Genomic DNA, 15906 nt, shown 5'->3' with positions numbered 1-15906 from the left:
AACAATTTCACCGAAAATCCATGAATTTTCGTAAATTCGCTTATCAACTCCAACAAATTATCGTATTTTTTAATGCAAATTTTGACAAATCCCGAAGAAATTTCAAGCCCAGCAAATTTCGCTTGAAGTTTATTAACGGCAAAGTAAAAAATCGAAAAATAAAAGATATAAACGAACAATTGAGCGGTCACAATAACTGTTTCAACGTAACTTAATAGGATATCAAGATGTTGAAACACGTCAAAAGCATGATGAAATTTGCGATAAAAGAGTTCAACGCCAAAAAACCACACGATCAAGTAAGAAAAGAAAATTACGGTGAGTAATTTGTCATGTTCTCGGACTTTTCGTTCGAGAGTCACTTCAATTTTGAGAAATTCTTCCAAATTATTTAGTAATTTTATGATTTTTCGTTGATGATAGATGTTCAAAACTGGTAAGTAAATGAGAAAAAATACGATTAAAATTAAAATTGGCTCAATTTTCACCAAAATATCAAAAATATATCCAATTTTGTAGAGTTCTGTTTCGTATTCAGCAGCTATTGATGTGTAATGAGAGCGATAAATGGCAGAAGAGACGTTCAAAACACAAGCAACTATCGACCAAATGTACCAAAAAGTTGAAATTTTGAATTTTTGAGATGAAGAACTGAAGGTCACTGGAAGGAGACCGCAAAAACGAACGATTTTTAGGAGCAACAAGTTATTCAACATGTCGACGTTCGTTCGGGGACTGATAAAAAGACACTAAAACAAAAAATTATGGTTATTAGGTGAGTAATAGTTCATTAATTACTCTAATTGATTGTCGAAAAGTCGATTTATGACATCCTAATTTGTCTAATAGTTGTTCAAGGGCACAAAAATTATCGTTAATTGAAGGAAATTTCCTTTATTGATGGAAAATTTCAACTTCCTCTTCTCCGGATTTGCCATTCAACCACTCCAAAATCAAAAATCTCACTCGTAACTTAACCATCATCATCTCGGGTGAGTCCGATAAGGCAATTGAGTACAAATCCATCGTGTGAGCTGCTTCAGGAATGACATCGGCAGGTGCATGCTTCGAACGATCCTTCAAAATCCCCATCGGCATCCACGGATCAAGTTCGCCGTTCGTGTAATAGACATTTTTGGTCGACGCTTTCACGCCTTTGTAATTTTTATTGACATCTTTGACACTTTCGAGTAAAGATTTCTTGTTAAATTCCTTTCCGTAGATCCGTTCACACAACTCCGTGTACACTTCCAAGGGAAAACTCGACCCAAAAGGCTGTTTTTTCGATCCTGAGGTCTGATACCATCCAAATTCGTTGCACGTTTGGTAAATCCATTGACGATACGCTTGATTTGCTTGCGCATTCCAGTCCGATTCGCTGTAAAAAGCGACGTCATTGTCCATCGAGTGACTCAAACAGCTGCTTCCGTAGATGGATCTCACGTAATAAGCAAGTGCCGCAATGGGATCTTTATGCATTGGATTCGTCAAGATATCACAAACGCCTTTAATGGTTCCAGGACGAGCATTTTGCACCGCAGCTGCCATGATATTCGATAAACCACTGAAAAAGTTGTAAACATCGAACTTTTGTGTGACATCCATGGGGAAACATAAACGAAAATCGGTCTCAATACGGGACACGTCGTTCTTTTTAACAAGAGTTTCTAAGCCGAGAAAAGCTTCGTTTAAGGTTAAATGACATTTTTCACCGCCAATTTGCTTGAAGGCTTGTCCAACAACTTCTTTGTACTCGAAAAAGTCGGCCTTGGCTTCTACGGGAGCACTTGAAGCCCATGCGCCGGCACATTTTTCGGGATATTCCTTTCTGAACCAAGCAGCCATCGTTCCAGCATATGAGCCTCCTGCGAGAATCACTTTGGATTTTCTCAATTGAGGGATATTTGCCTTCAAAAAGTCGATAAAGTACGCAAGATCAGCCAAAGCTTGATCCACAGTCAGGTATTTTAGATTTTTAACCGACGTATCTCTGAAAAAAAAATAATTTTTCAACTTTTTAATATTTTTTTAATTTTTTTTTAGAAAAAAATCATACTCAGTAGGACGACTTTGGCCATAATAACGATGTTCCGTGTAAACCAAAAAAGCTCCAACCTCCTTCGCAATGTCATAAAATCGCCCAGCTTGAATCCACGGCGGACTAATTTCCCATTCGCCTCCAACGTAGATAAAAATCGGACCACCTTCACGGAATAACTCGTTATTAGCTAAATATCTCTGTGAAAAAAAGGAGCAATAAAGCAATTATTTGATATTAATCACGGATGTCATAAAACTTCTGTGGCGCGGCGATGTTATCATACCATAAACCAAGTTTTGTTGTTTTTTCGATCAAAGTGATCGAGTTTCTGCTCAACCCAGTATTCGCCAACGGCATCGGCAGTAACTCCTTGAGGGATTTCCGGCGGAGGAGGCTCTTGATGTAAGCTTCGGAAGATCTCAAAGCTTCCAAATACAGGAGTTTTGGGTTGCAAGGGCGTCGCATCGCAGCAAAGAATCCAGAAAGCGATGAAAAGAATTAATTTTTCTAAAGTTGAAGAAAAAATAAAATAAATTTATGGGACAAAGGTCAAATAATTTTTGCTTACTCATAATTTAATTTTTTTTTTTCAATTTTTTGCTTAAAAGTGTGTTTTTAAGGTGAATTCCAAAATTCAACTAATAATAACGGAATTTTTAATTAATTGTTGATTAAATTTTTTTATCATTTTAGATTAAATATTTTAGTGATAAGGGTTTACGTGTAGAAGAAAACTTTTTAGAAGTACAATATGAATTTTTGTATCTTGAAAACTAAAAAATTTTCTTTGAAAAATTAAAAAAAAAATGTGAAAAAAATATAGATAAAAATTAAATTGAAGTTATAGTTTAAAAATGTATGATCACTTTTAAGCCTAAAATTGAATAAATATTCATTCTAAAGTTGATTTTTGTTCATATTGGGTCGATATTTGACGAAACAAAAAAATCAGAGTTTGGAGGTTCAAACTCTGATTTTTTTTGCAAGTCAATTTTTGATCACTTTTAAGCCTAAAATTGAATAAATATTCATTCTAAAGTTGATTTTTGTTCATATTGGGTCGATATTTGACGAAACAAAAAAATCAGAGTTTGGAGGTTCAAACTCTGATTTTTTTGCAAGTCAATTTTTGATCACTTTTAAGCCTAAAATTGAATAAATATTCATCCTAAAGAAGATTTTTGTTCATATTGGGTCGATATTTGACGAAACAAAAAAATCAGAGTTTGGAGGTTCAAACTCTGATTTTTTTTGCAAGTCAATTTTTGATCACTTTTAAGCCTAAAATTGAATAAATATTCATCCTAAAGAAGATTTTTGTTCATATTGGGTCGATATTTGACGAAACAAAAAAAACAGAGTTTGGAGGTTCAAACTCTGATTTTTTTGCAAGTCAATTTTTGATCACTTTTAAGCCTAAAATTGAATAAATATTCATCCTAAAGAAGATTTTTGTTCATATTGGGTCGATATTTGACGAAACAAAAAAATCAGAGTTTGGAGGTTCAAACTCTGATTTTTTTGCAAGTCAATTTTTGATCACTTTTAAGCCTAAAATTGAATAAATATTCATTCTAAAGTTGATTTTTGTTCATATTGGGTCGATATTTGACGAAACAAAAAAATCAGAGTTTGGAGGTTCAAACTCTGATTTTTTTGCAAGTCAATTTTTGATCACTTTTAAGCCTAAAATTGAATAAATATTCATTCTAAAGTTGATTTTTGTTCATATTGGGTCGATATTTGACGAAACAAAAAAATCAGAGTTTGGAGGTTCAAACTCTGATTTTTTTTGCAAGTCAATTTTTGATCACTTTTAAGCCTAAAATTGAATAAATATTCATCCTAAAGAAGATTTTTGCTCATATTGGGTCGATATTTGACGAAACAAAAAAATCAGAGTTTGGAGGTTCAAACTCTGATTTTTTTGCAAGTCAATTTTTGATCACTTTTAAGCCTAAAATTGAATAAATATTCATTCTAAAGTTGATTTTTGTTCATATTGGGTCGATATTTGACGAAACAAAAAAATCAGAGTTTGGAGGTTCAAACTCTGATTTTTTTGCAAGTCAATTTTTGATCACTTTTAAGCCTAAAATTGAATAAATATTCATCCTAAAGTTGATTTTTGTTCATATTGGGTCGATATTTGACGAAACAAAAAAATCAGAGTTTGGAGGTTCAAACTCTGATTTTTTTTTGCAAGTCAATTTTTGATCACTTTTAAGCCTAAAATTGAATAAATATTCATTCTAAAGTTGATTTTTGTTCATATTGGGTCGATATTTGACGAAACAAAAAAATCAGAGTTTGGAGGTTCAAACTCTGATTTTTTTGCAAGTCAATTTTTGATCACTTTTAAGCCTAAAATTGAATAAATATTCATTCTAAAGTTGATTTTTGTTCATATTGGGTCGATATTTGACGAAACAAAAAAATCAGAGTTTGGAGGTTCAAACTCTGATTTTTTTGCAAGTCAATTTTTGATCACTTTTAAGCCTAAAATTGAATAAATATTCATTCTAAAGTTGATTTTTGTTCATATTGGGTCGATATTTGACGAAACAAAAAAATCAGAGTTTGGAGGTTCAAACTCTGATTTTTTTGCAAGTCAATTTTTGATCACTTTTAAGCCTAAAATTGAATAAATATTCATTCTAAAGTTGATTTTTGTTCATATTGGGTCGATATTTGACGAAACAAAAAAATCAGAGTTTGGAGGTTCAAACTCTGATTTTTTTTGCAAGTCAATTTTTGATCACTTTTAAGCCTAAAATTGAATAAATATTCATTCTAAAGTTGATTTTTGTTCATATTGGGTCGAACTCTGATTTTTTTTGCAAGTCAATTTTTGATCACTTTTAAGCCTAAAATTGAATAAATATTCATTCTAAAGTTGATTTCTGTTCATATTGGGTCGATATTTGACGAAACAAAAAATCAGAGTTTGGAGGTTCAAACTCTGATTTTTTTTGCAAGTCAATTTTTGATCACTTTTAAGCCTAAAATTGAATAAATATTCATTCTAAAGTTGATTTTTGTTCATATTGGGTCGATATTTGACGAAACAAAAAAATCAGAGTTTGGAGGTTCAAACTCTGATTTTTTTTGCAAGTCAATTTTTGATCACTTTTAAGCCTAAAATTGAATAAATATTCATTCTAAAGTTGATTTTTGTTCATATTGGGTCGATATTTGACGAAACAAAAAAATCAGAGTTTGGAGGTTCAAACTCTGATTTTTTTTGCAAGTCAATTTTTGATCACTTTTAAGCCTAAAATTGAATAAATATTCATTCTAAAGTTGATTTTTGTTCATATTGGGTCGATATTTGACGAAACAAAAAAATCAGAGTTTGGAGGTTCAAACTCTGATTTTTTTGCAAGTCAATTTTTGATCACTTTTAAGCCTAAAATTGAATAAATATTCATTCTAAAGTTGATTTTTGTTCATATTGGGTCGATATTTGACGAAACAAAAAAATCAGAGTTTGGAGGTTCAAACTCTGATTTTTTTTGCAAGTCAATTTTTGATCACTTTTAAGCCTAAAATTGAATAAATATTCATTCTAAAGTTGATTTTTGTTCATATTGGGTCGATATTTGACGAAACAAAAAAATCAGAGTTTGGAGGTTCAAACTCTGATTTTTTTGCAAGTCAATTTTTGATCACTTTTAAGCCTAAAATTGAATAAATATTTTTTGATCACGATTTTGACTAAAATTGAATAAAAACAAAATAAAAGAGTTTGGAGGTTCAAACTCTGATTTTTTTGCAAGTCAATTTTTGATCACTTTTAAGCCTAAAATTGAATAAATATTCATTCTAAAGTTGATTTTTGTTCATATTGGGTCGATATTTGACGAAACAAAAAAATCAGAGTTTGGAGGTTCAAACTCTGATTTTTTTGCAAGTCAATTTTTGAATTAAGCCTTTGAAGTTTTACAAATTTTTGTAAACAGAAATGAACGTTTTTTTCAAATTTTTCACGAGCTTTTTGAAATTTAAACGGTACTAAAAATTTCACTTTTGCGTCATGTTAAAAAAACACGTCTAAAGATTAGGGGAGGTTTACGATTTACGATTATAGGGGGGGTGGGGTTCAAAAAATGCCCTATTTTTGCCGACGCCATTAATGGATGACGCCATATGATGCCAAATAATTTCACAAAATGACGAAATTAAACCAAAAATTAAAAATTGATGAACATATTGAAAATCGCCGCCTGCTAATTCAATTGAACTACATGTGACCCATATCACAATTGATAAGAAACTTGTTTACATTCCAAAAAAATCAAAACATATCCACAATTTCTTGCAGATTTTTCACAATTTCTGACATAAAATGTCTCGAAATTTGTGTCGAATCTGCTTGACAGACCAAAATTGCTTCATTTCCATCCGCGAACATATTGGAAACGAATTAATATTATCTATCATCAACAAAATTGCAGAAATTTCCTTATCAGAAGTTGAAGATTTCCCACAAATGGTTTGCAATCTCTGCTACAAACGATTACGAGACTTTTTAATATTAAAAGATGAAATTAGACAAACCGAAAAACTCTTGCAGTCACAAAAAATTGAAATTCTGGAAGAACCTGTCGATCGAAAAATAGAAATTGAATACTTACTCGACGATCCTGAAGCGGAAGAAGCTCTCATGGAGGATGATTATGAAGAATTTGAAGTCGTTGAACCTGAAGAAGTACAAAAAAACATCAAAGAAGACACGAAAAATGAATCAAACGAAGTTCTTTTTCCGCTTCTCTCGAAATGGACTTGCTGTTTTTGCGACGCGTCATTCACTGACGAGAAATCCTGCGAGAATCACGTCAACATTTCGCATCCCGATGCAGTTGCTGTCAATACTGAAGAAAATAAAAACCTGAAATTCTCTTGTCCCATTTGTCACAAAGGCTTCCGCCGGAAAAAATCCATCGGAAAACATTTATTCGACAAATCTTTCATCGAAGATCTCACCCGAAAGCCCGACGAATCTCGAAAATTGGAAAAATCTTGCCCGTGTCACGCATGCGGCAAACTTTTCACCGACAAATTCGAAGCCAAAAAGCACTACGATCGCGTTCACGAGACCAACAAACGTGTCAAATGCGAAAAATGTGAAAAACGCTTCGCCACACAGAAGTTACTCAATCGCCATATGATCTCGCATGCACCGAAAACCTTCAAATGTGACAAATGCGAAAAAAGTTTTCCACAAATGACGCAGCTGAGGAGTCATTTGGACCGACATCTCACCATAAAAAGGTTCAAATGCGATTCTTGCCCAAAAACGTACTCGTTGAAGCGACTTTTGGATACGCATATCTTGCAACATGCTGAAGAAAAGCCTTTCAAGTGCTTACAATGCCCTAAAAAGTACAAATGGCCTGAAGATTTGAAGGCACACACGAAAGCGGAGCACGAAGGAATTTTTCCCTTCACTTGTGTGTACTGCAATAAAGGTTACACGTCGAGTAGCAATAAAAAATATCACGAGAAACGCTGCCGATTGAATCCTGCTTACAATAGTGACGAATAAAAAGCAATTTTTAGCAATTTTTTTGTTTAATTTGTAAAAATTTCCATACAAAAATCGATTTTTATTCGTTAAAAATGTCAAATTCGACGAATAAATTGTAAATTGTTTGCAAATCCATGTCGTTGTACTCCAAAAGGAACGTATGTCCGTATTTTTCGTAAATTCGTTTCAACTGGGTCTTCCGTGAGGGCGGAAAAGTCTTCTTGCAACCCCAAATCGCATGCGAAAAAGTGCAACATTTAAAGCAAAAAGTCGCAAATTTATCGTGTAACAACCGCGCTAATCGATGTCGCGGCACAATCATGTTCCTTTTTTGCGTACTTTGCGACAAATATGGCGGCATCTTGGATTTATCCTCTTCCGGCGGCAAACATCCAATCACATTGACAATTTCATGGTTCGAAAGCAACGTTGTGTGAGCGATATCCTTCGCCGGCAACGTCAACCAACGAATATTTCCTAAAGCGGGACGAACTTTGCTCGCAACATTCGGATTTGCGTCGATATTGATCTTGATATAATGCTCAAGGGCACGCACCAGATCCAGTTCGGAGTCAATATTGAGCTTTTCCAGCTTGAAAATGGCATCGACGGTGCGTGGATGAGCCGTAAGGAATTCAGGACTGTCTAGCAAAGTGTTTGTAAAGTCGCCAAACATTTTGAGACAAGGACTGACGAGTTTTGCATTGTCATCCATGGCACCGATTTCGTAAATTTCAATGGCATTTTGGATTTTTAGCACGGATAACAGGTAATTTGTGACGAATTCCAAGGCATCTTTGCATTTCAGTGTGAACGAGTTCTTGTAAAAGTCTTTGGCGTCTTTTAAATTTTCAAATTCGATTTTTTTGCCGTAAATGAAGCTGTGAAAAAAATTAAAATTTAACCTAAAAAGTTAAAATTTTTAATACTTGCCCGAGGATTTTCTCGAAAGTTGTATCGCTAATTCCTTTGAGAGACAAGGCAGAATTGGATTTGATGGCTTTTGGACCGTATAAGGAGTTGTAAAAAGTTTCGCTCGCAAGTGCCAACACCAATTTATGTACTTCGAAAACTTTTTCGGAACCTTTTATGTGCACTTTGAAGTCAAATCCACGCTTATTTTCGTACATTTCGAGTAAAACGGCTTTGAAACTGTCGCCAGACATCGTTTTTGAGGTCTTTTATTAAAGTAAACTTGGATTTACGAGAAAAAAGACTCGAATTTGGTACTGAAGTAATGTTCAAATGTAAACATTCTTATCGCAATTAACGGTTATTGGGTAGAAAATAACGGATTTCAGACAAAATTGAGGAGATAAAATGACAAGAAACAAAAATGTAAGGATAAAATAAAAATTTAAAGGTGAAAATTCTGAAAATTAAAATTTTTTAGGGAGTTTAAAGAACAAACGTCAATTTCAATTTAAAAATTATAAAAAAATAAGGTCAAAAAAAATATTTTGACTAAAATTAACTGAAACTCAAAAAATGCTTGCTTAAAATTTAAATTCAATTTTTTTTTTTTTTTTTTTTTTTTGAATTTCAAATTTATTTTTATTTTTCGTTCAAAAATTTATTAATTTACTTATTTTAATTAAATATTTTATTTATTTTTATTTGTTTTTAATTTTTCACTTCACGCTAAATTTTTTTCGAAAATTTTTAGGAAATTTTTTTTCAAAAAATCCCTCATTTAGTTTTTGACTTGATGTTAATTTTTTTTTTTTTGTTTTGAAATTTTTCGATAAAAATTATTTAAAATTAATTTCACAAACTTTAAATCCAAAATTCTATAAAATTTCTTTAAAAATTAAAAATTTTATTTGAAAATTAAAAATAATTCTCACTTTTTGTCAACTTTAAAGGCAATAAAAAGTTAAAAACTCCCAAAATTGACAAAAATTCCCCCAAAAAAAACAAAAAAATCTTTAAATTTTTATTAAAAACTTTATTTTTCCATCACAGATACGGATCAACGCTCTCCCCAAATCGTTCCGTTTCACTTTTGGCTCCCATTGCCGTTGCCAACAACGTATTAATTGTTGTTTCTTCCGACGCTGAGAACGCATATCCGTTCGCTTTATCAATCAAATTCTTAACATTCACGAGACTGTCGTTCCTGTTCGAATCCAGCAAAGCAAACGTCACCAACGCATAATCCTCAATCATGGAAACGATCGCATGATTCAATTTCCGATACTTTTGCATCCTTTCCGTGTCATCCAAGGCCTCAAGGAGATATTTCAAGTCCAACACATCCGTATAAAAATCCAAATTGAACAAAAGTTTCGATCCAAATTCCTTTAACTGATCCGCTTTACTTAAAATATTCACGTGCGGCAGTCCAATTTGCAGCATTGTGCTCAGCGACAACAAAAGTGCCGAGATATATTTATGCGGTTCACTACAAAAATGCGAATCAACCAAGTGCACCGCACACAAATGAAATCCCTGTCCTTCGAGTTTGTTGAAAATGTTTCGTGCTGAGGCGTGATGTGTGTAAAGCTCAACTTGTCCGGGACAATCGAACAAGAAATAATTATATTCTGACGTTGTTAATTGTTGTTCAAGCCACTCGTAATTCGTTTCGAGGAATTCGATGCAGTACATGAGAGCTCCGTTTGGACCGAGATTCATACTTTCCATGACTTCTTCGACTGTGATGAGCTTCATGACGTCGATTGTGGCTTCGTAGGGCATATTTTCATTCGCTGGATCGAGATTGACAATCGCTACTTTGCGATTTAGTTGTTTAAGGAAGTCGTACATTCGTTTGCAGTAAGTTGATTTGCCGGAACCTAAAAAGATTTAATTTTTAATGGTTAAGGAAATGATAAAAATGAGAATTTTTTCACCTGGAGGTCCTATCACAACTTGCCCATAGACTTGACGAGCACTTTTGAGCTTCTTGTTTTGATGTCGGGACGTTTCAGAGACAATTGTTTCCATTTTTAAAAGAATTTTTCAGCAGTAATCGTTCCCGGGTTTTGTTTTTGTTTTGATTTCGAAACGTTTGACAGCTTAGGGTGTTACAATTGTCGAAAATGTTTCAGTTATCTTTCTTATAAATAAAAATATCCTAAATAAATAATTTCTAATATTTAAAAAGTGCTTTAAAAAATGTTTTAAATTTTAATAAAACAATAATAAAAAAATTTAATAAAATTTTAAAAATTAAATTTTTAAAATCAGGTCAAAAATAAAAAAAATATATTAATTTTTAAAATTTAAAGAAAATAATTTTCGATTTTTTAAGATTTTTAATTCTCTTAATTTTCGAAAACAAAAATATGAAAAATCTTGAGAAATTCTATTGAAAATTTTATTTTTTAAATTAATTTTAAAATTTTTTGTTAAATTTTTTAAATTTGAATTTAATTTAGATGTAACAAACATGAAATTCTTTCAAAAAATTTTATTTGTTTCTTAAAAAATAATTTTTTCTTCCTACGTTTAAAAAAATAAATAAACAAATTAAAATTACATTAAATTTAAAAAAATATTTATTTTAATTTAAAATTATTTTTTTTATAAAATATCCTTAAAAATAAATAAGAAAAAAACTAAAAATTTTTCGAAAAATTCTTTTTAACATTTTCGACAATTGTATCACCCTAATTGACGTTTCTTCAAACCAAAATAATAAACGAAAGAGGATGGCGGAAAGTGATTTTTTGAAAATTTGCAGGATTTGTTTGAAATCATCCGATCTGATCGATATTCGGACTTCTTACTACCGAGAAATTCTGTATTATGACATGTTTGTTGGAATAACTGACATGCATCTTCAAACAACAGACCCATCTTTAATATGTGAGCGATGCATCGAGCCTTTGAAATCTGCTTGTGACTTTCGAATACAAGTTAAAAACAGTGCCTTATACTTTGAGAAATCCCAAAAACCTGAATTCGAGTTCCTACAAACGGAAGAAGTGACGGAAAACCCAAAAACAAGACTAAAAATCATAAAAAATGAGGAAAAAGATTCATCAAAACTTCGTTGTCGCTTCTGTCTCGAAGTTTTTTCGACAGTTATTGCCAAACAGCGATGCGAAAAAGCTCATTTATGTGCCAATAAAGGGTTTCAATGTGAATTTTGTGATTATCGAAGCTTCCGGAGGAATCGTCTCAAACATCACATTCTTCGTCATTTCTCTGAACCATCAAATTACGAATGTCCCGATTGTCCTTCGAAGTTTTTCAATAAATCTTTGTTAGCAAATCACCAAAAAGCAGTCCATCCAAAGAGAAATCCGCATGATTCGAGTCACATTTGTCCAATTTGTGGTCGGCAGCTTCGTACGCGGAAAATTATGAACGAACACATGGCGCGATTTCATCAACCGGACCAAGAAAACGTTCGAAAATTCATTTGTGAGCTTTGTGGAAAGCGATTTGTCCTGCGAGGCGAGATAAAAACGCATATTGAGACAGTTCACTTGAACATTCGCAAATATCAATGCGAAAAATGTGAAAAATCCTACAAACGAAAGGAGTGTCTTCGGCAACACATGGACTCAGAACATCCCGAAGATGGACAAAAGTTTATTTGTGACATTTGTGGAAAAATTCTAAAAACTCGAATAATTTTAAAGGGACATCAAATCGTTCACACGGGCGAATACAAATTCAAATGCGAGGAAATTGGATGCACGGCAGTTTTTAAGCACAAAGGCGCTTGGAGAAGTCATAAACTCACGCATGAACCAGAAAAAATATTTTCTTGCGAGTTCGAGGGATGCAACAAGAGCTTCAGATATGCAGCTTCCCTGAAAAGTCATCAAAAAATGCATAATCCAGAAGAGACGCATAATTGTCGGTTTTGTGAAAAATCTTATTCGATGGCTTTTAAGCTGAGGGAACATGAGGAAGTTGTCCATCAAGGGAAACGATATGATTGTCCGGCATGCGGAGCAAGAATGACGAGCAAAAATAATCTTAAGAGACATGTGCAGTTACATTGCACGGAAGGAGTGAAGAAAAAAAGTTGATTTTGATTTTTTTATTTATTTTTTACGTGTATCAGTTTTTTAAATTTTTCGAAATTTCTTGTTTTTTTTTTAACAGTTAGGTCTCGTTTTATTTTTTTTTTTAAATTTTTCGTTCCAAAAAAAATTTTTTTTTTTCGAAATTGAACATTGAATTATTTTTATAAAAAAATTTCCTTTTTTAAATTAAATTAAATAATTTTTATAAGAAATTATATTATATCATAAGAAAAAAATATTTTTCTACGAAATTAGATGAATAGTTCTATTAAAAGTTTTTTATAGCAAAATAATTTAATTTTTTGAAATTTTTTTAATTTTTTTCTTATGCATTTTTATACCTACAACTTTATTTTTTTTTTATTTTTCAATCTTTTGGTTAAAAAAAAATAAATTAAAAAATTTAAGCTTTAAAAAAAATATTTTTGAAACAAAAATTTATTAAAAATTTTTTTTTTATTTTTTTTAATTAAATTTTTTATTAATTAAATTTTTTATTGAACTTTGAAAAAAAAATGATTAAAAAAAATAATTTTTTTTGAGGATTTTTTAAATCTAGTTTTTTTTAATTTATTTTTTTTTAAATTCCTTTCTAAAAATTAGAAATTTTTTTTCTGTATTTCAATTTTCGAAAAATATTTTTTTTTTGAACAAAAAATTTTGTAAAAAAAATTGAAACGACGACCTTAAAAAATAAATTTAATTTCTTAACGCAATTTTTAATGAAAATAAAAAATGAAATGAAAATTTTTACAAGTCAGAAACATGTCAGTGATGAGAATGTCGTCTATCTACGAAATGCGACCACTGTTGTCTGTGATTTTTTTAAAGTTTTACAAATAAATATAATTTTATTAACAACGCGAGTTAAGTGAGTAGCTTGCCCGTGGCAATTTCCAGAACCATTTTCTGTCTAAAGTAGGGCATCTCGTTCTGACTAAACTTCAGTGGTGCATTTCGCGTCAAGTGTTCCGCATTCATACAACTGAAGACGCCGCAATCGCTGCCATTCCGCTGTTGCGGGCAGTCTCTGATACTCTCCTTCTTCCAATCGCTCGTATCGAGTGCGATTTTCCGCTTATCCATGGACTCGTCGATCAAATATCTCTCAAGGGCATCGAGCACCGGCTGATTCGGATTTCCCATCGAATCGTAATACCGAATAATTTTCTCCTTCATCCGAATAATTGCCATGCACCAATGCACGCCGCCCACATGAACGGGCACAGGAATCAAATCGTACGAAAAAAGGTCGACTTTTCGGGTCCAGCGACGTACGCCGCCATGCCCGCGTTGCATCAACGTCGGAATGAAGAACGTATTGAAGCAATACGCCTTCGGAAGATCCGTTCTTTGTTCCGCCCGTTCCATCAGGAGGTTCATATAGAAGTTGATGACTTCGTCATTTAACCACGTGACACCTACGAGCGTGTTCAAATCGTTTCTCGTGATTCGCAGATTGAACTTTTCGATAATCACTTCGCCCGGAGCACCTCCGTACAATGCATATTTGATGGTTTTTTGATGTTCAGCTGTGATTTGGGGATATGCGACTTCTTCTTCTTCCTCCTCTTCCTCGATTCCGTCGTCGATGCGTTGCATAAGTTGATCCACAGTCTCAGAAATGCCCGAATAGCGTTTTCGGAAAGATTTCATCGCTTCATCCGTTTCATTGCGACGTTGATTGTAATTTTTTTCTTCTTCGGCGATCTGAGCTTTGCGCCGTTCGGCATTGACTTCGTGCGTTTTTGTAATTTTTGATATTAAATCTGGCTTGAAGACGGGTTTGCATGACAGGCGTTCCATTAACGTGTTGACTTCCGATGGCGAAACACTCCGAGTTGTGGACTAAAAATTAAATTTTAATGAAAAATTGAATCAAAAATGGGAAAAAAGTAAAATTCTTACTTGACTCTCTGTCAAATCGACAATTTTTGTGCTACTGCCTTTGGGTCCATCTTCGGATTTTGTGAGATCGACGAGATCTGTGGAGTTCACTACAATAAAAAATCATAAAAAATTATTTTTTAATGAAATTTTCGATTAATTTCGACTTACTTTTCGTTTTTGAATACAAATCGGGACAAACTTGCTTCAAAAGCTCGTAATATTTCTCTTTGTCGTTCCGTTCCGTGTTGATAGACATCACAGAATTACCGAAAACAGGACTTCTCGCACGTGCCATGCTCGCCATTGCATGCCCTCGACTCATTCTCTCGACCGTATCGAGTCCCTTGAAGCCCGTTCGACTTTGTTCGTTGTGTTTCCGCATCGAGACAGACATAAAACTCCCTCCGCCATTCATTATCGAGTTAATTGGCAAGCCACGAGGTACCGGCTTCTGCGTGAAACTAAAGTTGCTTGTGCTGGGACGCGGTAAAAGCGTCGAAGATGCCGCGAAAGGGGTTTTTGCCAATGGAATTAGCGATGGGACGTCTGCTGGAGCAAAACTACTGTGCGCAATGGGATCTGAAGCACCAAAGGGGCGAATGCGCGTCACAAAAACTGTGCTAGTTGATGGCGGTTGATCACTAATATAAACCTAAAATTGTGAAATTCGCATGAAAAGTGAGGTTAAAATGAAAATTTATGGGGAAAAAGTTACCACATCGTCATCTGGAAGGACATTGTTAGTACGATGATTCGAACTTGTGGATGCGAATCCATTGCTCAAGTGATTTGTGCCCACAGAAAGGCGTTTCTGGTTTAATGTTCGCTTCTTTTGTCGACTTTTGCCAAGGAAATCCATCTCAGTGTCGGAATATTCTACAAAAAAATCAAAATTTTCATTAAAAAATTGGATTTTTCAAGCAAAAAACAAACTCACCGTTCTCAAAGTCGTATCCTAATCGTCGGAATTTTTTGCTTGGTAAGTAGAAATCTTCTTGGTCAGCACTGAAACAAAAGACAACAACAACAAAAAGTCAGATATCATCGATTCAAGTGTTCAAAAACTCATTACTTACGGTCTCTTTCGATCATTGCCAAAAAAATTACGAATGTTCTCAAAAAATTTCTGCACCGAGGCCATAGACATTGTATATTCTGTTAATCTGCGAGAAAAAAAAGTCGTCAGAAAAGGTCAATACAGGAGGGAAAAGCAAGACCGTCAAATATTTTTTGCACATTTGACGCCCAAAATCGCCATTTAGCACGGAACTTACCAAATATTCTCATGCTTCGCAAACTTTTTCCCGATTTTATCATGTATTTAGCGTTAAAGTTGCCGTTTTATTGCTCAAAATAGCTAAAAATGCTTCGAACTTTTCCTGCGAGTTTTTGGAATGGATTCCGAATTGACGTCTGTCAAACGTATACTAAATCGCAACACGCTAATTCGACGTAAA

The 15906-nt window shown here is 33.2% G+C and overlaps 5 protein-coding genes across 5 annotated transcripts; 2 read left to right on the top strand and 3 right to left on the bottom strand.

The window, feature by feature from the left end:
• Positions 1 to 833: 833 nt before the first annotated feature.
• On the bottom strand, positions 834 to 2613 carry LOC134837657 (putative serine protease K12H4.7). The gene is made up of 4 exons (XM_063853040.1): positions 2610 to 2613; positions 2325 to 2548; positions 2057 to 2238; positions 834 to 1990 (listed from the first exon to the last, which is right to left on the bottom strand). Exons 1-4 carry the CDS (start codon positions 2611 to 2613, stop codon positions 895 to 897), a joined length of 1506 nt encoding a protein of 501 aa, XP_063709110.1. The 3' UTR covers positions 834 to 894.
• A 3737-nt stretch (positions 2614 to 6350) lies between these two features.
• LOC134836681 (zinc finger protein 235-like) lies at positions 6351 to 7597 on the top strand. Its single transcript, XM_063851858.1, has one exon. It carries the CDS (start codon positions 6390 to 6392, stop codon positions 7587 to 7589), a length of 1200 nt encoding a protein of 399 aa, XP_063707928.1. The 5' UTR covers positions 6351 to 6389; the 3' UTR covers positions 7590 to 7597.
• A 1933-nt stretch (positions 7598 to 9530) lies between these two features.
• On the bottom strand, positions 9531 to 10569 carry LOC134838252 (GPN-loop GTPase 2). The gene is made up of 2 exons (XM_063853744.1): positions 10427 to 10569; positions 9531 to 10369 (listed from the first exon to the last, which is right to left on the bottom strand). Exons 1-2 carry the CDS (start codon positions 10518 to 10520, stop codon positions 9531 to 9533), a joined length of 933 nt encoding a protein of 310 aa, XP_063709814.1. The 5' UTR covers positions 10521 to 10569.
• A 653-nt stretch (positions 10570 to 11222) lies between these two features.
• On the top strand, positions 11223 to 12633 carry LOC134826978 (zinc finger protein 728-like). The gene has a single exon (XM_063839493.1). It carries the CDS (start codon positions 11228 to 11230, stop codon positions 12560 to 12562), a length of 1335 nt encoding a protein of 444 aa, XP_063695563.1. The 5' UTR covers positions 11223 to 11227; the 3' UTR covers positions 12563 to 12633.
• A 573-nt stretch (positions 12634 to 13206) lies between these two features.
• LOC134835006 (sentrin-specific protease 1-like) lies at positions 13207 to 15860 on the bottom strand. Its single transcript, XM_063849855.1, has 7 exons — positions 15724 to 15860; positions 15526 to 15612; positions 15387 to 15454; positions 15165 to 15325; positions 14618 to 15101; positions 14468 to 14556; positions 13207 to 14407 (listed from the first exon to the last, which is right to left on the bottom strand). Exons 2-7 carry the CDS (start codon positions 15594 to 15596, stop codon positions 13427 to 13429), a joined length of 1854 nt encoding a protein of 617 aa, XP_063705925.1. The 5' UTR covers positions 15597 to 15612; positions 15724 to 15860; the 3' UTR covers positions 13207 to 13426.
• Positions 15861 to 15906: the final 46 nt, after the last annotated feature.

Source organism: Culicoides brevitarsis, chromosome 1, assembly GCF_036172545.1.
Source record: "Culicoides brevitarsis isolate CSIRO-B50_1 chromosome 1, AGI_CSIRO_Cbre_v1, whole genome shotgun sequence".
NCBI classification, from domain to species: domain Eukaryota; kingdom Metazoa; phylum Arthropoda; class Insecta; order Diptera; family Ceratopogonidae; genus Culicoides; species Culicoides brevitarsis.
This window is presented reverse-complemented; position numbering and strand designations above follow the sequence as displayed.